The sequence below is a fragment of the Pleuronectes platessa genome, chromosome 1 (assembly GCF_947347685.1).
Source record: "Pleuronectes platessa chromosome 1, fPlePla1.1, whole genome shotgun sequence".
NCBI lineage: Eukaryota > Metazoa > Chordata > Actinopteri > Pleuronectiformes > Pleuronectidae > Pleuronectes > Pleuronectes platessa.
In genome coordinates, this window is record NC_070626.1 from 15,735,150 (window position 1) to 15,759,051 (window position 23,902).

The following is a 23,902-nucleotide window of genomic DNA, read 5'->3' on the forward strand; positions in this document are numbered from 1 at the left end:
CAGAGAGGTGAAGATGTCACTCCTGGAGTCACAAAGCGCCACGTCGTCCTTTTTACTTGATTTAATAGAAACTGTTTATCTCGTCAAGCGAAACTGGTTTCAGGACAGTTGACAAATGGTCTCCCTACTTGAAGTGTTCGATGGTTGAGCCATCACCTCTTTCTGGGTCAAAACCGTTCATGAGCGAACCCCCGTTTCTGGGCAGAGGCGTGGTCAGGCCCTGCAGCCCGGCCTCCCTCTCCTTCTTGTCCCGTTCGTCGTTGAAATTGACCGACACAGTCCTCTTGGGCAGATTGAGTTCAGGGGTGGGGCTAAATCCCAGGTCAGTGGACAGTTTGCGTTTAATTGAGGCTGCGCGCTGGAACTTGTCGTAGATGTCGACGCTGACACGACGACGGGTTTCTTTGAACTCTGCCGAGACGTTAGCCGTCCACTCTGCAGCATGAGCACGGATCTCTCCGACCTGGGAGAAGAGAGAGGGAAAGATGTCAGCAGAGCGGACAGAGGGAAACACGCATGACAGGTTTGGTTCTTGGAACAAATGCTGTTTTAGTGATGGTGTCAGGTTAGTGGAGGGTAGTTTGAAGACAAATAAAGAAGACAGAAAATGTCATGATGATGTCACGGAGCAGCGTGGGATCATGGGATGAAAATCTGTCGCAGATCACATTCACGGTTGAGGTATTGTATTAATGTTTTATTCATGTTATGTAGCAACAGGCAATGAAAGATCAACACAAACAGTGGAAGGAGAAAACAGATGACTGGCTGATTGGCTTGGAGAGAGAGAAAGAGGTGGAGAGAGAGGTGGACAGTAACAATGATACTGACCAGGTACAATTATAATTAGCTATGAGCTAAATAGGATTGCACAGAGTGCACCATAGGGACAATGACACAGACACACATACAACCCCCCCCCCCCCCCCCCCCCACACACACACACACACTGTGCACAAGAAGACAGCCATCATATGTATATTACTGGTGGAGTAGGTGGTCACAGCCGAGACACAATCATACTCTCACAGAAGAAGAATTTGAATAACAAAAATTGTCTGAGAACAGAGTGTGCTGCCACATTGACTATACAATCTTCCCTGCTGATAAACCAGGTACAACAATTTCTAACTTCACTCAGCACCACAGACTATGCACAAAAACAATACAAATTGTCAGTATATTGTAGAAGTGTTTAAGGGGGACTCACTAATGAAAAGGACTATTTCTCGGGCGGCTCCGCAGCATTACCACAGGTCAAGCAAACTAACCATGGTTCACATATTACCTCGAACCTCAACCAGGAGCTCAGAGATAATGTGTTGCCTCAGTAGGACCAGGCTTTGGTCCCCATGAGGTCTACTGATCCTTACAAGATCCGTATGCTGCATCATTTATCAACATTTAACAGTTTTAGTTGCCAACCAGTAATTAAACTAATTATGTTTAATTATAGGGCACACTGTGTCAGGCCTTTAGCCGTCACATCCTTGCTAAATATACACGGCATGTCTTGTCCCTTGCAGAGTAATGGCCTCAGACTATGTGTTTGGATGGCTGACAGTCAATTAGATTAGAAAACAGTCTTGTCATTTAAAATTGAGTTAAGCAGGGAGCAAAAGTTGAGGCGGGGACATGGCGCTGTAAAGGAATAGCTCCAACCTGCATTGTACGGAGAGAGACAAGGAGATATAGACATATAGCCCAGAGACTAGTGCAGTGCCTGTTCTATACCTGCCTGTTTGTAATGTTCTATTCTCTCGTCCTGTTGATTCTCCAGAATCTACTTCTGAATGATTCCATCACTCCTCCTTTAAAACAATCTACTCTTACACATATCTACAATATACTGACACTTTTATTGTGTGCCTGATGTTGTGTGCAGAGATTTTATAAACAATCTGTGGTGCAGTGTGAAGTTTGAAAACTTTGTGTTCATCAAACCTGGTTTATCTGCAATCAAGATTCTATACTCAATGTTTTTCATAAAACGAAACTGAATTTGCTTTAATACTGTTCATGTGTTTGGCCTTTATACATGTTTAAATTATTTAATGAACAGGTGTTATTTTTTTCATACATCGCATGTCAGCAATTTCACAGCTTCCTGTTTAACGATCGACAAAATATCCAGACCCATGTTCAAAACTTTTCAAAACAAAAGCTCACAGGAAGTGATAATGGGAATTCTGTGTTTGCCCTGACGGATTTCAACTGTGCAACTTAAGATCTGTTTTGACTTATCACTGCAAAAATATATGAGGATTGTCATTGTTTTGGTTTTTAGTGTCTTTATCACATTCCGTTGGATCTGAAGAACAAATGCTGAGGGCCAAACTGTGAACCTTAAATTCTCGCTGTGTGTTTGTGTCTCAGTCCGATATTGTAAAATAAAATGATCAAATTATGAAAATAATCTGAGAGTGATTTCAACCTGCGGTTACACCCAGTTGCCGACCACTGCTGTAGTTTATCTGAGGACATAGAAGAAGATATGTTCAACTCAGTCCAAAGACTGAAGGCCCACTGCCCCGTCCCCACTGACTGCTACAGAGCGCTGGTCGTATTTCTATTGATATCGAACGTATCTTGTGTTCAAATCGCACCAAACCCATCAGTACACTTCCCGGGGCAATTTATAATAAACTTGCCATGTGTGAAGCCGATAAGATGAACGGTTTGTGGATGTTAATGGAATTAGTAGGGAGATACAGTGTATTGATGAACAGATATGCAGAGAGATAGTGAATGAAGGAGCAGATGAGACTGGACAGTGTCATACCTCTTCTTTCGTCTTCTTGGAGATGACCCTGAGCCAGTCTCCTATCATGCTGAGGATGGCAGCAAAGTAGGCCAGTCCCACCAGAATCCAGAACCATACAACTGGTTTATAGTAATCTAAGTACTCTATGTCCGAGCCACCTAGACACGGAGAGAAGAAGCTGTTTATCAACACCTGATGAGGCAGATCTGTATGATGCAAGGAAACAGAGCTTTATATCAGGGTTAAAGTGTCTGTACCTGCCACAAAGTCCCCAAAGCCAATGGTTGTCAGTGTGATGACCACAAAGTAAAGGGACTCCAGCGCAGACCAACCCTCTATGTATTTAAAGATGGCTGCTGGGAGCGCCACAAACAGCAGGCAGCCGAACAACACAAACAGCAGCGTGGAGATAACCCGGATTTTCGTCTGACTGATGTCCCAGTGCTGCAGGTGAAACACAGAGAGAGAGGACGGCTGAGACCATGATAAATATTACAGTGAATTTCAACTGTGCAACTTTAGATTAGTTTTGTCTTATCACTGCAAAGATACATGGAGATTGTCATTCTTTTGGTTTTTAGTATCTTTATCACATTCTCTTGGATCTGAAGAACAAATGCTGAGGGCCATACTGTGAACCTTAAATTCTTGCCTCTATGCTAAAACTGGTGTGTGGCTGGAGGCAGGTGCTTGTGGGAGATAATCCAGGTTTAATGTGGATATATTTGTGCTAAGATATTTAATTACCTCCACCAAAGAGGTTACGTTTTCACCCCTGTCCAAATGCTGGTTAGTTAGTAGAATTACCCCCAAACTACTGAGTGGAGTAATCTGAAACTTGAAGGGAGGATATGATGGGGAGATCCCCTTACATTTTGAGAGAACTTTTCAGAGAACGTTTTTTACATTTTCACAGATTTTCTTGGGAATCTTTAATGCATCTTAATGAAAGAAATTAGGCAAACGAAGGGTGCTGAAATCTATGAGCATGTAGTTTCAATTTAAGAAGGTATGCATTCTACTGAGTGTCATTCTATTGTTATACATCCATTAGAAATTGGAGAGCCAACATTAACAGATGCCCCAAATTGTTTTTGAGGTGAAATGGTTTCAGATAATGTTAAATGTAATGGCAGTATTCTGTAAATTAGTCCTTTGGGTGCAGTCGAGAAGACGTTCATAGTATTCATTTAGGATAATGCTGCAGTCTGCCGCAATTTGCAAAGAACGATAAGGATTTCCAACACACACACACACACACACACACACACACACACACACACACACACACACACACACACTTGAATGAACTTTTGACCCTTGTCCTCTGCAGTAATCATTACTGACTCCCTCGGGTGCCCTGACAACAGCAGAGGGAGCAAATCATTCTGAATAACAATAGGTTAAACTTTAAAAACCTCAACACAAACTGTGTTATGTGTGATTATGTTAATGTTAATAATAATGTGACATCAGATAATATGATGAATAATTGAATCAACCAGAAAATCTTAAACAACACTTACAAGGTTTGATCATTTTAATGAGTGTGGATCCCAAAATCAGACAACTTGCTCTGACTGAGTTGTGCTGCCGGCAGCTTAAAGAATGACACACTGTAGCTTCCTCTTTGGCTTTTTAAATCAAACCTATCAATGTTTAGCTGTTTGGATTTAAATCAACATCTCAAGTCTGTCATTCAGCTGGAGAATTATTCATCCATATGTAAATAAGGGTGAAAGATGTTGTTCTCACAGTGTCTTAGGTGATTAAGTGGACTTTTTATACACACCATTACTTGCTATTAGTTTACATTTTCAACGCAAGCTTTTACTTGATTTTAAAACATGGCTGTCTGTGCCCAGACAGCCTGCAGAGAATCTCATCCACTACTGTTGAAATTGTCACAAATACTTTGGATTATTTACACATAGCATTTACCACTGTATCTTTAAGGTCTAATTCCCTTAGGGCTTACCCATTCTAAAGAGCAAATAATGTCACTGCAGTGGCTGGTATTGATAAACTTTTCAAGTATAGAAAATTACATATATTTGAGATATACTACCTTAATTAGCGCTAATATTTATCCCGGTGTTCCATGCTACTAGAGGTTAATGGCAAATGTGCTAACTTGAGGACAATTATATAGATACCATGAAACGATAGGAGTTTGCCAATGTCATCAAAAATCACAATATCTGATAATGTATTAGATCAATTTGAACAATACCATGTGTTGAAGCTCTTTCATATTTATTTATCTATGATCAGTTGCAGAAAATGAAGTACATAACACAATATATATGTCTCAGTTCCATATATTACACTAAAGGATTTAATCCATATCGTCCACCATCACCATCAGGTTTTGTAAAATCTGTGAACAGTTGTTAAATCAGTTGTAGGTCTTACATAAGTGCAAACTAAAAGAGCTGGTGTGTGTGAGGATATTGTCGAGTGCTTTGATGTGAATTATTAAAGTGTACCTACTGTATCCAAAGCTGCGGCCTGCACTCATAAATTTGTCTGAACTCTCCGGTATGAGTTTCAGAGGTAAGTGCATGTCCACCCATACCAGTTTGTGTGTGTGTGTGTGTGTGTGTGTGTGTGTGTGTGTGTGTGTTCAGGGTTTACATGACTGTGTATGTGACTCCAGACTCACCACAAACATTTTCTCCACCCTGGCAATGCCCTTGCCGAATATGGTGCCGAGCTGATCTCCTACACCAGCCAAAAGAAAGCCGAACAGAGGGATCCCTAGCAATGCATAGACGATGCAGAATATTCTTCCACCCTCTGTGTGAGGAGAGATGTTCCCAAAACCTGCAGAGATGGAGGCAAGACACTGAAGAAGGGAAATATATGACCACTGACCTTACAGCTGAAGACAAGGACAATGAGATTTGGCCTATTTTGGTTTCATAACAAGTGTTTCACTATCTGTATCAAATGCCTTTTAATTCAGAGTCTGAACAGATTCATGTGTCTATGACTCTAGTGAAGTTACAACAGCGACATGGTATTCTATTTATTTTTAACACAGAGTTACTGCATCCTAAATCTTCATATACAACAAGGCACCACAACTCCTTTGCATATGTTAACATGATATTTAATTCTTTAATGTTTTGAAGTTTCTACTGACCAGTTTTCTGACCTAGTTTATATTTAGTCTGCTCGTTTGTGGTGTTTTTCATTTATGTAGAATCTGATCTTTGAATCAAAGTCTAACCTACTAAAATAATCACGTCGATTCTTTGTTTGTTTGATGTTTGCAATCATAATGGCCTTCAGTGAAGTAAGGATGGATGGTTGTTATACAGAAAGACATGAACATCAGGTGCAGAGACTAAAGAGAGTGTGATTAACAATGTGTACATTTGATCACAGTGTATGTGTGTGTGTGTTCTACCAATTGTTGTGATGACAGTCCCAGCAAAGAAGAAGGCAGAGTTCAGGTCCCACAGGCTGCTGTGGTTGGTCAGGACTCCTGCAGGGTTTACTCCTGAACGGATTGCAGACACAACTTGCTGGAAGGAGAGAAAGAAAGAGAGAGAGATTGATGTTCAAAACAGCTGTTACCTTCCTTCTGCTTAAAAGAACAAATATTGTGTTCCTTTCTTGCTGCTGTAAATAATTCCATCCTAAAACATTGAAGCAGGTGCTTTTGAGAAATATATTTCTTGTTGTGGCACAGGCAGAAATGTGTGTTTGTGTACTTTCCTTTCTAATGAATAAAAGATGGAAATTTATAAAACTTTAGACGATTGTGGAGGAGGAAAAATATGAAATCTACAGCAGGTGAGTCCCAGGTAGGGTTACTGGTTCAGAGCGGGAAACAGAAATAACAATAGGTGAACTGCAGAGACAACTTCCACACATATAAAGTGATGCGGTGGGAACTGGCCATGGTGCTGAAACCTCTACAGCTGTGCGAGCTCAGTCACAACACTGTGTGTTAAAGGAGATTCTATGGGGTGATAGAAGTCCACAGTACATGTCTGTAGTCTTTCATTAGTCATCAGAGGTACAGGCGGCCTCACCTTCACCAGCTCCTCCAGCTGGCTCTGGTTCACACAGGAGTGTCTGGACAGGAACTCCAGCTTCTGGGACAGGATGGCCAAACGCTGGGCACTGGGAGAGAGAGAAAAGAGAGAGAGAGAGATTGATTGGGGTGAAAAGACGGTAATCACAAGTCAAATTAAATTCATATTTCCTGAACAGAGTGTAATGGTTTGTTATAGAAGTTTAATTATAACAATATGAACTTGGGCCTCGTCTCTCCACAGTGCTACTTAATACAGTTCAGACTGTAAGTATTTGGGCAGGAAGATCATCAGCTGGTGTTTGTGGGTCAGAGAGTTCAGGTACTTATAGACAAATCATTATTAAATATGATAATTTTGTTTCATTTGATCTTTAGCTGTCCAGTTAGTTTTGGGCGAAACATGTTTAAAGGCCTACATCTCCCACACATTTTTTCTATATTGATTTATACCTACTCACTTTAAAGCAGAGACTTGGCACTTTAATTTAGTATCAGTTATTTTAATTTAAATTGAATAGACTAAAGCTCTGAATCTATACTAAAATGGTGTACCTGTCAAAATATGTATATTCTAAACTGTAGAATTAGGATGTTTGGTCACACCAACTGGTGTCCACAACTAACACGTCTACAGCATTGTGTTATTCAATAATCGTGTTTTGATGTCATTGGCAAAGCTGTGTTGTAAAATCTTATTGTCCTGCAAGTATAAGGACTGAATTTTAAAGGCCCAATTTGTATTGTTATATTCAGACCAATTACTGAACCATGTTCCCATGTTGCAACAGCAACTCCTTAAACCTTATGTTTAGAAATTATATGTTCAATGATCTATGAAGTGTTGAAGACTTATATTTGTTCCATATAAAGTGATAGATGAGCATAATTCAGTAGCATCACCACATGGGACTCAGTTTTAAATGTGGAAATTCACATTTAAAAATCAATTTGCAATGAATAGTTTGACAACCTAAATAATGAAAACATTCTCAACATTTTTCCCAATAAAAGAAAGAATAAGTCAACAATGGTTCAGTACCAAAGGATTCACACTTAATTTTTAGATAGGGCTTAAAACCTGCAGTTTTCAGTGGGAATTCCTGATAGGAGTGAGCATTTCACAGCTAGTAGAGAGAATGTCAATAACAGGAGCGTGAGTGGTGAATGGATGGATGGGTAGAGGGGAGAGGGCTCCTCTGGCAGTGAGGCAAACAGACAACAGACATATTCATCCCGCCTACCTCTCGTGAGGCTGCTCCAGAGATCTGAAGATGGCTGCTCCCATCACCAGGTACAGAACCACCAAAAGAAAGATGGCTGTCACCGTCTTCCATTTCATGACTGTGGAAACCACCTACAACAATTCAACAGATCAATCAACCCGCATCCATGCAGGCGGCCTCCTAAAATAACCACTGATGCTAAAAATCCCCCGTCCAACACTGTGAATTGTGTAGCTTGTGAAAAAAAAAAAATTACTTTTAAAGTCAGGACTTCTTTCGTTTTTCTCTCACCTCACTCTCCTCCCGGGGAGTCAGTGTGATTGGCTTTGTGGAGAAGGAGAGGCGGGGCTTGGTGTTGTGAGTGGCAGATTTAGGGTCCAGTAAGTCTGGAGCTGCCACTGTCAGGAGGAGAAAAAAAATACGATTGAACATTTTTTCCTACACTTCTCTCCCCGCCCTCTCTATGCTGACCTGCTGCAGTCCACATTTTTAGAAGTCCTTATAAATAAATCACCAACAAGTCCTTTAAAAGGCCTCTACATCAAGCTCGAGTGTGTAGTCCTCTCCTGTTACGCAGCAATGCTTGGGCATTTACTGTGTGTGTGTCTGCTTTTATAAGATACAGCATGTGGTTGAGAATAAAAGGTAAGCTGAAAGCAAGAAGAAAGAGGAAGAGGGGCACACGAGTTGTGTTCATCTTTAGTGTGGAGAAATTAGAAAGCCGGGGTGAATAGAGTAGACAGAGTTGACTGATCATTCTGGTGAGGCAGAGATTTAAGGAGAGGGCGGAAGAAGCTGCCCATGTTTTTTGAACAGCTTTTATGCATGAATGAGTGCGTACGAATTTAACTGTGAAACCTTTGCATGCCAGGACCTGCTTTATAATTTGCTAGTCAGTTTTCGATCTGTCATTCAATTCCAATTGGATGAATGTGCAGTCAAAGACAATATGTGATACAACTCAGTTTGTCCACACACAGCATATAATCTGCTGTATTTAAAGATGCGTTGACACACAGGTTGTATTGATTCTTTTTCATGTATCTTGTTTATTGGAATTAAGTAGCAAGAGAGTATACATATATTGACAAAAAACTGTGATATAAAGAATATTGATGATAATCCTGCAATAGCATAATGTTATCTTCAGTGTTTTTTTCAGTCAGGTATACTGAGAAATAAGAGTAGATTACACTAAATGGGATGGAAGGAATTAATAATAAGATGTCCCGTTAATGTAGCCTCAAACATAAAAGCAACTGTCGGACACCACGGTACAGCTTGAATATGAATATGTGCATTTATGTGTGTGTGTGAGATGACTGAACAGGGGGATGAATGGAGGAAAAGGAGAGAAAAGAGCAGCGACGAGGAGGAGTGGACGGAATAAAAGAGGGTCTAGGGGGTGGGGTCTGTTCAGGATCACACAGACAGGAGAGACAATCAATGAGAGTGATGCATCCTTTAGGCAGAGCATATAACTTTTTCACAATTTTTCTAAGCTTAAAACCTAAACTGTTGAGATAATGTTATCAATAGGGATAAATCAAACAATATGATTTGCACAAACTAAGAGAAAAAGTATCATTTAATTCAGTCTATATACACAATATTATTAGAATGAGAAAAGAGGTGAAAAAAAGGCTTTGCCCAAATCATAAACACTATCTACTAGTCATCTAAATGAAAGGATCTATCCTCAGCATCACTACTCCCCTAACATTCATTAAATATAACACTAAATATTATTCTCCAAATCAAGGGTAACTAACTGGGGGGATGGGTAAGTTTTGAAATAACGAAGATGCTGAGCAAATTATGTAAGGAATCTCAAGTTAGTTACTCTCTGACATTTTTGTGTGATTTCTGGTGAGACTGTAATGATTAAAACAAACACACCTTTCACCTTTGGGGACTTTTCAATGTCCCAAATATTTACCCCAACCTAACCCTAACCCACCACATTTCCAAACCTTATCCTTACCTCCTCCGAGCCTTACTTATCCTAACCTTATCCTAACCTTATCCTAAACTTAACTCAATCTTATCCTAACCCTATCCTAGCCTTATCCACACCTTAATCTAACCTTAATCTAACCTTAACCCATTTTATCATAACCTTATCATAACCTTATCCTTACCTTAATCTACTCTTATCCTAACCATATCCTAACTTTATCCTCACATTATCCTAAATTTATTCTAATCTTAACCTAGCCGTTTAAACCTTGTCCTATCCTTATCTTAACCTTATCCTAAACCTGTCCTAACTCCTAACCTTGTCGTACCCTTATCCTTTCCTTAATCTAACTTTGTCCTAACCTTATCCTAACCTTTCCCTAGCCTTATACTAACTTTACCCTTTAAGTGCAGAAGTGGCTTGCATGATCAATAATAATAATAATAATAATAATAACAATAATAACAATAATAATAATAATAATAACAATAATAATAAAAAATTTAGGTTGGAACAGTAGTGTTTTAAAAGTTATCTACAAGTTGCAGGACAAGTTCTCTCTCCATCTCAACACCATGTCCTACATATAGACATGAAGTGTGTACTCACTCCTTGTTGTTGCCTATCCGATGCCCTCCGCTCTCCTCTTCTCCTCATCCGACGCTCTCACTGTGTTTGGGGGAATCTTTCCTCCTCTGCGTGTCTCCTCCCTGCGGGGCTGAGGCGGCGGGAGGAACAGGCGCTCCGTGTTTTTACTCGTGCTCCTCTCCTCTACACTCGTCCTGCTGATCGGACACTGATGCTGCGCGTTAACAGTGCCCACGTGTCAAGGTGATAGAGAGACGTGTTTTTGCGGCTTCCTTCCCTCTCCTCGTCCTCCTCCTCTTCCAGATGCCTATCATCCACTGCGCTGCGTTTGCGCTCGGGCTTTTTGAGCGCGCAGCACAGGGTGGAGATACAGGAGGGAAGGGGTGGAGGTGCAGCTCTGCGGGGAGGTGGTCCCCTCATCAGGGAACCAAGGGAGGTCCCTCCCAAGAGTTTCAGTCACCCATGTGAATGTGTAGTGATTCGACTGCATGGTCATTCACCAGAGGGAAGTACCAGGCCACAGGGCCACCGCTCTACCAGTTTATCCCATAATGCACCTGCAAATTAAAAAAGTTAAATGAACGCACTATACCCAAGACAAACATCTTCAATGTGTCATGCTGTTATTTCAGTTAAGTCAGATGAGTTTCCGGCCCGCATTCGCACTTGGTCGGTCAACTCCTGTTTGCCAGATCTGTGCCACCAGTAAGCCATAGCAATATGTCAACCAAATGAGCCAACGGTGGCCTGATTTTGTTTTGTGCTATTTGATTCATATTCCCCATTTACCCTTCAAGTCTGATTACTGATTATTTGGGCCACATTTGTTATTTGACTGGTGGGCCAGTGTAGGCCTGCATCCATTTTGTCCGGGCCACGAGAAGAGGGTATGATGAGACAGAGAGAGAAAGGTGAGGCTCCTAGATCAGTGGTTCCTAAACTTATTAGGTCGTGACATCTTAATGATGATGATGACTTCTCACTGAGTCACATTTTAGAAAACACGGTATGGATGGGGGGGAGATCGAGAACTATTTTGCATATTGCAAGATAGGACCATTTTTTTTTTTTACATTGAACAAAACCAAACAAAAAATAATTCCTGGATCTTGATTTGAAAAATCAGGCTTCATCAGGGGACTGCAATAGAGTGTGTAATTTAGTGCAGATCTAGTGATTTTAAAAGTGGTTTCATTGGAGGACTGTTGGACCTCTGTTGAGGTATGAACTCTACTGAGTGACTTTCTAGGGCTTTGTTTGTTTTGGTGAGAATGTATTGGAGACATTGTCTTGCTGTTCTTTCCACTACACAACAACATAACCCATAAATGTCCCAGTGTGTTTACACTGTAGCGTGGGACTTGTGAAGTGGAAATGTTCTCTTACTTTAATATTTCAATCAATCAATCAATCAATCAAATTTTATTTGTATAGCCCATATTCACAAATTACAATTCATCTCATAGGGCTTTAACAGGGTGTGGCATCCTCTGTCCTTAACCCTCAGCAAGAGTAAGGAAAAACTACTAAAAACCCTTTTAACAGGGTAAAAATATGTAGAAACCTCAGAGAGAGCCACATGCGAGGGATCCCTCTCCCAGGACGGACAGAAGTGCAATAGATGCCACGTGCAGGAAAACATCATCAATAATCAAAGTCTCTAGCAGCATTTGATGAGGGTAGACATCCCGAAGGACAACCCCAACATGACATGCCAAGCAGTCCCGCTGCAAGCACAGTCCATGCTCAGCAACCATCTAGACCACGATCCACCATCCAGACCAGACGCCACTCCAGTCCTCAGTCACCGTCCACCGCCGCCCACCAGGACCCATCACAAGCCACCACCGCGGTCCTGGTCCACCGCCCGTGCCCAATGCCAACGCGACACAGGGTCCGCCACCAGCACCACGATCAGCCCAGAATCCGCCACAATGGATCCACCACCGCGACCCCCGGTGTACGATCCACAAACCGCAATCCATGGTGCGGCCACAGAGGCCCTGGATCTGCGGGTGATAAAGCAAAGGGATTCCGGGGAAGGGGGATAGGGATGGAGAAGAGGAAGGAGAAGCTGGAAAGAGAAGCTCCGTGTGTCATGTGTCATAAAATAGAACAAGTAACGTTCTGGCGCACTAATTAGCTCTAACTATAAGCTTTATCAAAAAGGAAGGTTTTGAGTCTACTCTTAAATGAAAAGATGGTATCTGCCTCCCGAACTGAAAGTGGTAGATTATTCCACAGCCGAGGGGCTTGATGGCTAAAAGCTCTGGCTCCTACTCTTTTTTTAGAGAATTTAGGGACGACAAGTAGGCTTGAATTCTGGGAGCGGAGTGCTCTAGCGGGTTTATAAGGTACTAACAGCTCTTTAAGGTAAAAAGGCGCCATATTATTAAGGGCCTTGAAGGTGAGGAGGAGAATTTTAAATTCTATTCTAGATTTAACTGGAAGCCAGTGTAGTGACGCTAATACTGGAGAAATGTGCTCTCTTCTCTTTGTTCTCGTCAGGACACGTGCTGCGGCATTTTGGACAAGCTGTAGAGTCTTTAACGACTTACTGCTGGAGCCAGATAATAATGAATTACAATAGTCCAGTCTCGATGTAACAAAGGCGTGGACTAGTTTTTCTGCATCTTTTTGGGAAAGGACATGTCTAATTTTGGAAATATTACGTAAGTGGAAAAAAGCGGTCCTAGAAATTTGTTTTAAGTGAGAATTAAAGGATAAATCAGGATCAAAGATCACTCCCAAGTTCCTGACTGTTTCATTGGAAGCAAGGGCAATGTCGTCTAGCGCAGCTATATCATTAGATAATGCATCTCTAAGGTGTTTAGGGCCAAGTATTATAACCTCTGTTTTGTCTGAGTTTAATAAGAGAAAATTGCGGGTCATCCAGGTTTTTATGTCCTTGAGACATGTTCGAAGTTTATTTAATTGATTACTTTGTTCAGGTTTTATTGATAAGTATAACTGGGTGTCATCCGCATAGCAGTGGAAATTTACCGAGTGTGTCCTGATAATGTTTCCTAGTGGAAGCATATATAATGAGAATAAAATTGGGCCGAGCACAGAGCCCTGTGGAACACCATGGTTAACTTTGGTGCGCACAGATGACTCATCATTAATTTGCACAAATTGGGAGCGATCAGAAAAATACGATTTAAACCAGTTAAGGGCGGTTCCATTAATGTTAATTAACTGTTTGAGTCTTTGTAATAAAATTTGATGGTCAATCGTGTCGAATGCTGCACTGAGATCTAACAGAACGAGGACAGACACAAGTCCCTGATCTGAGGCTATTAAAAGGTCATTAGTGACTTTTGCCAAGGCTGTCTCTGTACTGTGATTGGCTCTAAACCCCGATTGAAAGTCTTCATATATATTATTTTCCCGGAGAAACTCACACAGCTGATTGGCAACAACTTTTTCTAAGATTTTAGAGACGAAGGGGAGATTAGATATTGGTCTGTAATTGGCTAAAACCTCTGGGTCTAGGGTGGGTTTTTTGAGTAGGGGTTTGATGACAGCTATTTTAAAAGACTGTGGTACATAACCTGATGATAATGACAGATTGATGATGTTAAGTAACGAACTATCAATTAGGGGCAGAATTTCTTTAAGTAATTTGGTAGGAATGGGATCTAAGATACAAGTTGTTGGTTTAGAACCTGAGATTAATTTGGTAAACTGATCACGGGTGATCAGAGAGAAGCTGTCTAAGTAATGGGTAGAATTCTCAGCCGTTTCTGAGATCTCTGTTGTTGGGAGGGCATTAGTGCCAATTGAGGGCAGGAGATGGTTGATTTTATTTCTAATAGTTTGAATTTTATCATTAAAAAAGGTCATAAAGATATTGCTATTTAGGGATCGAGGAATACTGGGTTCGGTGGAGGTGTGACTCTCTGTCAGCCTGGCTACAGTGCTGAAGAGAAACCTGGGGTTGTTTTTATTCTCTTCTATTAGTTTTGAATAGTAGGCGGCTCTTGCTTTGTGGAGAGCCTTTTTATATTCTTTAACACTATTCTTCCAGTCTATTAGATTTTCAACATGGTTGCTGGAGCGCCACTTCCTTTCTAGTTTTCTTGATAATTGTTTTAACTCATTTAACCAATATAGGTCATGGAAACTCAAAGTGACCACAAAGCTGATTTATTATCACACTCATTCTCTGCTATCCAAGACATCCTATTTGCTCGAGGATATTGAAGTGCGCAGTACGGAGGGAGGGGGGGGGGGGGGGGGGGGGGATGTCCGATGTTAATCAGTCTCCCACACCAAGAACGGAGACAAGCGAGAATGTGAGGGGAGTGAATCAGTTGTCTGAACACACTGAAGTGATCAAATATGCAGAAATAGACCAATGATTTTACAAGAACATATCGATAGAGACTTATTGCCGCACATCAAGTCTCAACACTGGCAGGTGTCAGACGTTGAATTATCTGCATGGAGTCAGTCCCCGGTTTGGTCTGAACCCTCTGATTAAAACTAACACTGGCAGCATCCTGAGGTAAAGACTGCAGAGAGCTGTGTGTTGGTGATTGAAACAATCAGACAGATGAATCCCAGACTAATTATAGCCCTGGAGGTTTAGAAAGAGGCAGGATTGAGATGCATATACATGGAAAGGAGTATAATAAAATAGAAAGTGGTTTTATAAATACATTTATTAGCTACAGTATGCATAAGCATGAACTGTATAATATAAAGATTTATTTTTATTTTAAGAGGGGATCTGCTCAGTTGCTTTTTGCAAAATGTGGCTAAGTAACATCAAAATAAATGCTGACTAAAACATAAACTCCTTAGCGGATTCAAATATATTTTTACAGGGTTAAATGAAATGAATAGCTCGACTACCAGGATAAAGTATTACATTTTCAGCTAAAGTCTCTGTGGTAACCTTTCAAATGACAGATCAGTGCTGAGCACTAGGTATCATCCATCTCTCATGCTTGATTTCTTTCTTTCTCTTTTCTCTCCTCCTCTCAAACTCTCCATTCCTCTCCCTCCTCCCTCTCTCTGTCTCTCGGCCCCTGATGAGAAATTAACGGTAGTTTAAATGTTCGTGTTTCCACCTCATGACTTCAACGTCTAAACATTAATTACACGCCTATTTGTACAGCTAAAGATAGATGGATTCTGTGTGTGGCTTTCCATGTCTGACTGAGCGAGTGTGGGAGTTGTGTATCCATGTTTTCTCACTGACATGCACAGTTTGCATGTCTATGATGATGTGTGTTGCATGAGAGTGCATTGATGTGCACTTTGCTGTGTTTTGATGTACTTACAGAGTCATGGTCTCACTTCACTTGTCTAAATCTGTCCACACGCCTGCAGCTCATTGTGGGCAGACATGCAGACCAGATGAGGAGATGGGTCCCTGTTCTCTCACATGGTGCAGCAGCTGCAGGTCAGCCTGAGCTGAATGATGCCTGAACATTTTATGATCTATCATCATTTATGTAGGTATCGTAGGTTTATTGATGCTGAACTGTTAATCCCATTCAGTGCTTGCAGAAGATAGTTTAATATTGAAATTAACTTCATTTAAACTTACAAGTGTATTTCATCAATAATGTGACCTCTGAGCTTATATGAATTGAAATAACTGATAATCACCTCAACTTTGCGGAAGTTACAGTATCGATTAATTGTGTGATTCAAACCAAAGGGGCTGATATTTGCCTCGGACCATGAGACTGGGTTCCTGTCATGAAACTCACTGTCACCATCTCAAGTCTCAATCCATCACAATGATGGTGAAAAGCTTCTTGAATACAAAACTCCATAGTTCAAGCTAAATACTTGATAAGAAGCATTACATGTTTACGGAGTGCCGTTTATTCCACTAACAGATGTGTTGGTGCTGATGTCCCTTCTCTCTGCTAGAGTTTTTTTTTGCTTGTTTGCTGCCGTCTTGTGCAGATAAGCACATATTGCTAAAATTAACCTCACAAAAGGACACAGAAATTTATACTCTGAGTTTTGGTTGTCACCTCCAGACAAACACTCACTGATGTCCTCTCCTGAGGCACATGTTACCTAGAATTTAAGATTAGTATTTCCAAAATGGTCGGTAAATGATATGTATTCATGTAGCGCTTTTCGTGTCGAGATGACCCCTCAAAGAAGTTTTGCTGTTCATCCATTCACATTACAACAGTGCAAATAAACACACACACACACACACACACACACACACACGTACAGGATTCAGGTACTTTGTATAATTCTATCCGATGATTTATTGATTTGACAGTTTTCCCCACCAATTTGTATTTTTTTTTCTGGTATATTTTAATGCCATGGTGTTTTTGATGCACCTGGTTTCTGCAGCTCTCTTTCAATCACCTGCCTAGTGATACAATTCACTTCAGATCAAATGTCCAGGAAACACCAATCTCTCATGTAAACTCACTGTGTTTACATTTTTTTATTTCATTACTTTTTGTCCCATTCAAAGGAATCTAGCATGAGCATATTTCCATATTTGTTCTTCTTCAGATGATTTAGTCTACTCAACAGCGTGGTCCTCTGAGTGACAAAGTACAGACGACTGTCACTGAATAGAAATATTATTTCAGTTGTGTCTGTATATCAGCAGCCCATTTAGAAAGTGATTGTTTAATGTAGCAGTCAGTCTGGTGTATGATCGTCAATGATACGTAGTCACAGTCAGTTTACACAGCAGTGTACTTATTTAGCTCTCTCATCTGAGCTTATTTTCACATCGTTTGTTATCGTCCGTCCGTCTGAAGGGTAAAAATAGATCTAACATTCTCATGAAAGCTTGTTTCAATAAAAACTCATTTAACAACTTGTGCTCTACTGATCTGACAACAAGATTCCCTTGAAACTGTATTATTATAATAAATGTTGTTAGTTTTATAATTTGGGGATCATGAAGCCTGCTGTATCATGGAAATCTGAACAAAGATGGATTTAACAGTGTGCAGCTGTATTCATATCCATTTATCAGCCACTCTTGTCTATGAAACACACTCTATCTATCGTTACGATGAAACGTACTCTCCATCGTAAATGTTGACTTTACTTTCCAGTCATGAAATTAAATCTTATTTGCAGTGCATCATACTTTAATAGACAGAGGAACTATTTTATTTTGAAGTTGGAGTTCAGATAGAGCTGTGAAAAGTGAGCTCCTCTTTGTGTTCGGACACCAGAAGGGCCGTAGAGGAAAGTGAAAATGTAAAATTATGAAACAGAATTCGAAAAAGGCAAGTTTGACACTTGATGTGTCTTAAAAGGCAGATATATGGGAAGTAAATAGGTCAAACCATGACCACCTGAATATTTGAAATGCCACTTCTGGTATCGACTTTTCCAACATTATTAAATCTCCTCCTAATGCACCTGTACATTACTTTGTATGTGTGGGTGATTACTTTAGTGTGTGTGTATATGTGTGAACGTGTGTGCTAGCCCTACACTGTATGTGTGTGTTGTTTGTGTACTGTATATAAACGTGTATGTGGGTGTATTCAAGCAGTGCAGTTGCTCTATCAGGTGATTGGTCCTGACAGTGTGGTGCCCCCTCAGATACCTGTGGATAAATGACCCTGGGTCCATGGGACATCATGTCCTGACTGGACACAAGCCTGCAATTAGACGCCCTTGAAGCGGAACTGCCGTGTGTGTGTGTGTGTGTGTGTGTGTGTGTGTGTGTGTGTGTGTTGTGTGTGTGTTTTGTGTGCGTGTGTGAAGTCACTGTACCCGATTTAGTGCCTCCTCTTGTTTTCCAGTTGTAATGATCTCAATCTGAGAAGAATTAGCTTGCGGAATGTGACAGCAACTACTTCAAACAAACTCATAGTATGGAGCAACTATCCGTGTGACTGTCTTCTGTGTGCAAGTATGTGTGTGTGTGTGTGTGTGTGTGTGTGTGTGTGTGTGAGTGTGTCTGTGTGTGTGGGTGTGTGTGTGTGGGTGTGTGTGTGTGTGTGTTTGTGTGTGTGTGTTTGTGTGCGTGTGTGAATTGCAGGTGCAAAACTTTTGTCCCTTGCACCCTCTTCCATCTCTAAACTCTCCATCTGACTCTGCTCTCAACTCTCCTTGTGTGATCAAACGTTGTTGTATTTTTGTACTTATGTTATAGCTCAGAGTTCACAGATGGACACAGTAAAGAGACATTTTAATATTGAATATAAAAATTATTCGTTTGTCAACATACATCCATCAGTCCTCAACTAGCTGCAGTGCTCTAACTCGAATGGCAACCATGACATACACCTAACTTTTCACATTGAGAATAGGACTCCTTTCTATTGTTAAGTTTGGTTGTATTCATTGAATAACATGGACTAGTGATAGACTAAAGACTACAGCTTAACTGAAAACGTACTCATTTACAGGCTTAAAATAGTCTGTTTGGCAACGAAGCTTCGGTTTTGCCCTCAGATTCGTCTGCAAAGTGACAATGGCTGTTGGTGTTGTGAGAGGCCCATGCAGTGCATATCAGTGATAGGAGGACTTGTCAACGTGAGCAGCGATGGCCGTTAATCACGGAAAGCGCCTGTTGATATTATATTTGGGTACAGGGTTAAAAATAGCTCACAAAGTTTTGACTGCTGAGGCCATGAAATAGTGACACCTAATCCTTGTTACATAAGTGAATGGAGGCAGCGCTTATGTATGGGACATGTGTGTGTGTGTGTAAGTGTGTGTGTGTGTGCGAGTGTGTGAGTGAGTATGCATGTGAATGCACTTGGGCTATGCTAAAGACAAACAGAGCCTTGCAGTGGCGTGACATGGTGCTGGGAAGTGGGAACAGCAGTCAGAAAATACCATTTGTAGTAAACAGCAGGGAGGTTTGTCAAATTTTAAGAGTTTAAAAACATATTTTTGTCCCTAGCAAACTATAGGTCCATCTCCAATAAGCGCCTGACAACATTTTAGTCAATTTTTATGCAGTTTTGTTGAATATCCCTTGTACGTTCTACCACACTAATGAATTCCTAGGCCAGTTGATGTTATCAGATCTACGTGACCATCAGTGGATGTTAAGGACATATCTTTTGTTGTGTACCTTTGTGTCTTCAGGTGTTTCAGCCTTTTAATCACAAGACACCCTTTCTAAGGCAGGCCCACCACAGGTTGATCAGAGCTGGGTGCAGGTCCCGAGCATGTTGAGGCCCATTCGGGATCTTTCCTCCTGATCCAAAGCCATTGGCTGCATTGTTCTGTATGTGTGTGATGTTTCTTTTATGGTCTGGCGTTGGGCTTGTCCATGGATCCAAGATCTTTCAGCAACCTGATGAGGGATGTTGCAAGGAAACCCCTGCAGCAAACCTCCGCAGGGAAAACTATTGCTTTCCAGCCAAGTTGCTCTATCTCAAATGCCAGGTCTTAGCGACTTCACAACTCGGGAACTGGGACCTTTTGAGGAGCATGTGAATGCACAGTTAGTCCCTGTGCTCCCCTGTGTCAGTGGTCGTTTTGTTACTTGAGTTTTGGTTTTTGGGGTTTCCGGAGTTCCACTTGCTTGTCTGCTGACTGTAGTATTTTGGCTGCACTTCCTGTTTTTTCGTGTGTCTGCATTTGGGTCCAGCTCAGCAATAAATGTGACACCGTGGACTTGACACTGATCTGCCACACACAGGATGATGGCCCATTATAATCTCCAACATCAAAAGGCCATGAAAGCTAATCCAGGGACACAAATCTGACAGAGCTTGGAACAGAGCTTGGTTTTTTAATTTTGACAAAGATTAGAGGTTTGATCAATTCTGGCCAAATTGAGATGCGATTGAGGTGATTTGGCTTCAATTGAGGGAACAGCCAAATCACCTCGCCTCCTGGTGGCTCCATGCAGTAAAGAAATCAAGCCCGCTCCATATTAGCGAATGGGAAATTGACTAAACCAAAAGTCAAAATTACTCATAAGTCACAAAGATGTTTTCTTCGTTTTACAAAGGTTTTATCACAGATAGATAGATGGATGCTTTATTAATCCCGTGGGAAATTCAGACACTGATGTTTCTTTAAGAGTTCATGGATTCTATTAAGTTTGGTTTTAATTAGTTATTTGATGCCATAAAAATGGGATTAAATGTCATGATTGTCCGCTGAGACATGTGTATAGGCTCAATACTGCAGCTCCACACCTGATCACTACTGTGCAGACTCTCACTCCAAATGACATGAAACATGCACAATGGTGTCACCTGTATCCAAGATGTTCTGAAATCATTCACTACTCACTATTTAGCTTATTTTTGGCAGCATGAGGAAGTGGAGATATGTCCTCCATGTTTATTAGTGTCTATTGTTCTTATAGTCTCTTTGTCTACACACATTTTCTTCTGATATTCTCTTCTCTCTCTCCTTTCCCTCACTTGATTTCTTACCTCAGTGTCCACGCTCCTTCTCCTTTGTCTCTTCTCGTCCAGATTATTCTTTAATAAGTCACACAGCAAATGCCGATGCTTCCATTAAGGCGCACTGCGTCATACAATTAAACAATTTAATCTGTTCTGTGGCCTGTTCAGAAATGCTTGGGATTTACTTTTAATGACATACACGCTGGAGTTTCAGTGGGCTCTGAAACGATGTCTGTTGAAGCTCTGCCACACTACATCATGCATCAGGTGTGTCAGCCATCTCTGCAGAGATACAGTCAGTCCTCACAGGATCCTGCAGCGATGCATCGGCCCAATGACCAGTGTTGTGCAAGTTCGCTAGTATCATGAACTAGTTCAAAGTTCAGTTCATACAAGTAAACATGAATAGTTCACGTTCATAGTTCACCATTTAAATTCTGAACTAGTTCATATTTCAGTTCATTTCATAGTTTTAAGGTGGAAAGTGAGAATGAAAGACTTAACTTGTTAAAGAAACCTTATCCATCACTACCCCTTGCCTTTACTGTCGGAATGTTTATCAGACAGTGTGTAAAAATCCCTCAGATAATAATAAGGTGCATCGGATCTCGGATGTAGTTGCTGAGTCTGCGTCTCTTTCCATCTGTATATCAGACCGAGAGCTGTTGTGTTGCAGGTATGGCCTGCCCCTTTAAGGAAAGTGTGTAGTGTGTGACGTAGTGCACCAGGGTATTGTGGGAAAATACGCTAAAAGTGTGTTTATAAGGAGAAGTGACGAGCACCTAGAGGTGATGCGAGTGTTGCTCCTGCTGTATATCCGAGAAATAAAGTGGCCGCATTCCAAGTAAAGAAACATCTCCTCCTCCTTCTTCACGGAGCGGTCCGGACGGCTGGTTACCGGCCAGACAGCGAGCCAAGATAACCAGTGACAGGGGCGGCTCCTGGTACAGGAGACATAGGAGATTTATCATGACGTGACACATGCAATGTAAAACAATACATTAACGTCTCACCATCATCCTCTAACCCCGGGACGCACCGGAGGTAGAAGCACTGTGAAAAGCGCTCCGCCTCCTTTCCTCGCCCATGGTAAATACTTTGGCTGTTCGCACCGGCAGCGTAGTGCCGGGAAGAACCAGGAAGCGCCGCAGCCACACACACAAGCACATAATCTCCTGTGGGGGGGTGGCGGCTACGGGCTTGCGTAGGTCAGTCACCTGTGAAGACCAGTATCATTTACCCCTGAACCAGCGCGGAGAAATGATGATGAAATGTAATAAAAAAATGTAAATATAAAATTAAATATAAAAAAATTTAATTAAATTAAATATATATTTTTTTTTAATTAAATTAAATGGGTGAAAAAAAAAAAAAAAAAAAAACGCGCGCACATTCTGTGCAGAAGGTCACTGCGCACATCCTGCGCGTGCGCAGCTTTTTTTTTTTTTATATTTTTTTTTCCTGTTTTTAGATTTAATTAATTTAAATTAACATAGTGTAAGTTATTTTGCAATTAATATGCGAAGCCCTGCCGATTTTAAGTGTAACATATTGCCAGTTTGAAAATGAGAAAGCGTGGGATTCAAACCCGGGTAGCTCTTGTTAGAGACTGAACGCTTTACCAACTAGGCCACTTCAGCTGATGATTTACCCCGGAACTAAGCAAATTAATAGGATGGACCAATTATCGTGTGTGTGTTGGTGTCATTTTATGCTGCTTTTGATAAACACTTCAGAGAAAATATTTTCTACTTTACTACATATATTTGACAGTCTTACTTAAAAGTTACTTTTACATTTTTGGCTTTTAGATACTGGATGAAACCTTTTGTTAGAGAATAACCCAAGGGGGGGGGGGGGGAATATTTTTTGAGAGAAGATTCCAGATTCATGGATCATCTCTGATCCATGAACTTCTACCAAGTTGTGTGGTATGGAGCCGAGACACTGGCCAGAGAAGAAAACACTTGGAATACGTTGCTTGTTTGGTCTGCATTTGTGTGCCATGGGTGATGGGTAACGTAGTGATAAGTCTAGTTAGTCCCGAGGGTCAGTGAACAGGTAGGGGTTGGGCACGTGAAAGTTCTAGGCCAATGGCTGTAGGGTTTTGTGGGATGCCAGGCTCTCATTGGCTGTTGAGTTGGCGTATCAAGGGTGAATGAGGAAGGGGAGTGAAGAATACAGTGGTGGATGATGATAGGAGTGTCAGAGTTACGAACAAGAAGCGTGTCGTGTTCGCTGGACTTTAATAAAGTTACACATAAAGAGAGAAGTTTCCTGTCGTCTATACACGAGGACACTACAATATGAACTTGTTCACCGTTCAAATTCATTATTTGTCATTGTGTTGCGTTCAGTTCATCGTTCTCATAAAAGTGAACGTGTTCATTGAACGCGTTCTTTTGCGTTCGTTCATGCACAACACTGCCAATGACCCTCAGAAAAGTTATTTAAAAAAGATGCCTTGTGCTCCAATCATCCTCCCCCACATTTGCAGAATTAAAATAAGGTGAAGGTGCAGACCAAAGTGCCTTGGAAAGCAAACCAGCCCCTGTGACTGGAAGCCACATCATCCCACAGCGGTTACTCTGGTGTTTCTATTCAACCAAAGAACACACCCAGTCAGAGCAGCAGGGGCTCATTTTAACAATAACAGCACATTCTGTGTAGTGTGATCTAGGCAGCAACTCATGTTAGCAATTACAGTGTAATACCCCTTCCTGTAAGTGTCACCAGGATGTTTATGTACCAACCGGCTGTGAAATAATGAGCTGCTACAGTCCGAGTGAGTCATACAAGGAGATGTTTGAGTGTATTTGTGTGGTATTAGTGTGTATTATTAGTTCATGTGATTATAAAGGTGTAACTAGTCTTTCCCACTCACAGGTGCCTGCCTCAGAGTTTCCAGTGGAAGGTCAATTACTTCCCTCCTTGACCCTCGAATGTGCACATGGTTTAGATTGTTTTTGTTTC

At 41.2% G+C, this 23,902-nt stretch overlaps 1 protein-coding gene across 1 annotated transcript; it reads right to left on the reverse strand.

The window, feature by feature from the left end:
* Positions 1-124: 124 nt before the first annotated feature.
* On the reverse strand, positions 125-10,875 carry LOC128440146 (potassium channel subfamily K member 2). The gene is made up of 9 exons (XM_053422758.1): positions 10,608-10,875; positions 8,330-8,436; positions 8,057-8,169; positions 6,811-6,901; positions 6,180-6,297; positions 5,430-5,590; positions 3,022-3,208; positions 2,783-2,922; positions 125-463 (listed from the first exon to the last, which is right to left on the reverse strand). Coding segments are annotated over exons 1-9 (1,257 nt in total). The 5' UTR covers positions 10,609-10,875.
* Between the last annotated feature and the right edge of the window lie 13,027 nt (positions 10,876-23,902).

What these genes read in the sequence shown, in the direction of transcription:
- LOC128440146 (XM_053422758.1), bottom strand. An exon ending in AGCTGGAGGAGCTGGTGAAG is followed by an intron (nt 6,298 to 6,810) that starts GTGAGGCCGCCT and finishes CTCTCCTTCCAG; the next exon opens with CAAGTTGTGTCTGCAATCCG. An exon ending in GACTGTCATCACAACAATTG is followed by an intron (nt 5,591 to 6,179) that starts GTAGAACACACA and finishes CCATCTCTGCAG; the next exon opens with GTTTTGGGAACATCTCTCCT.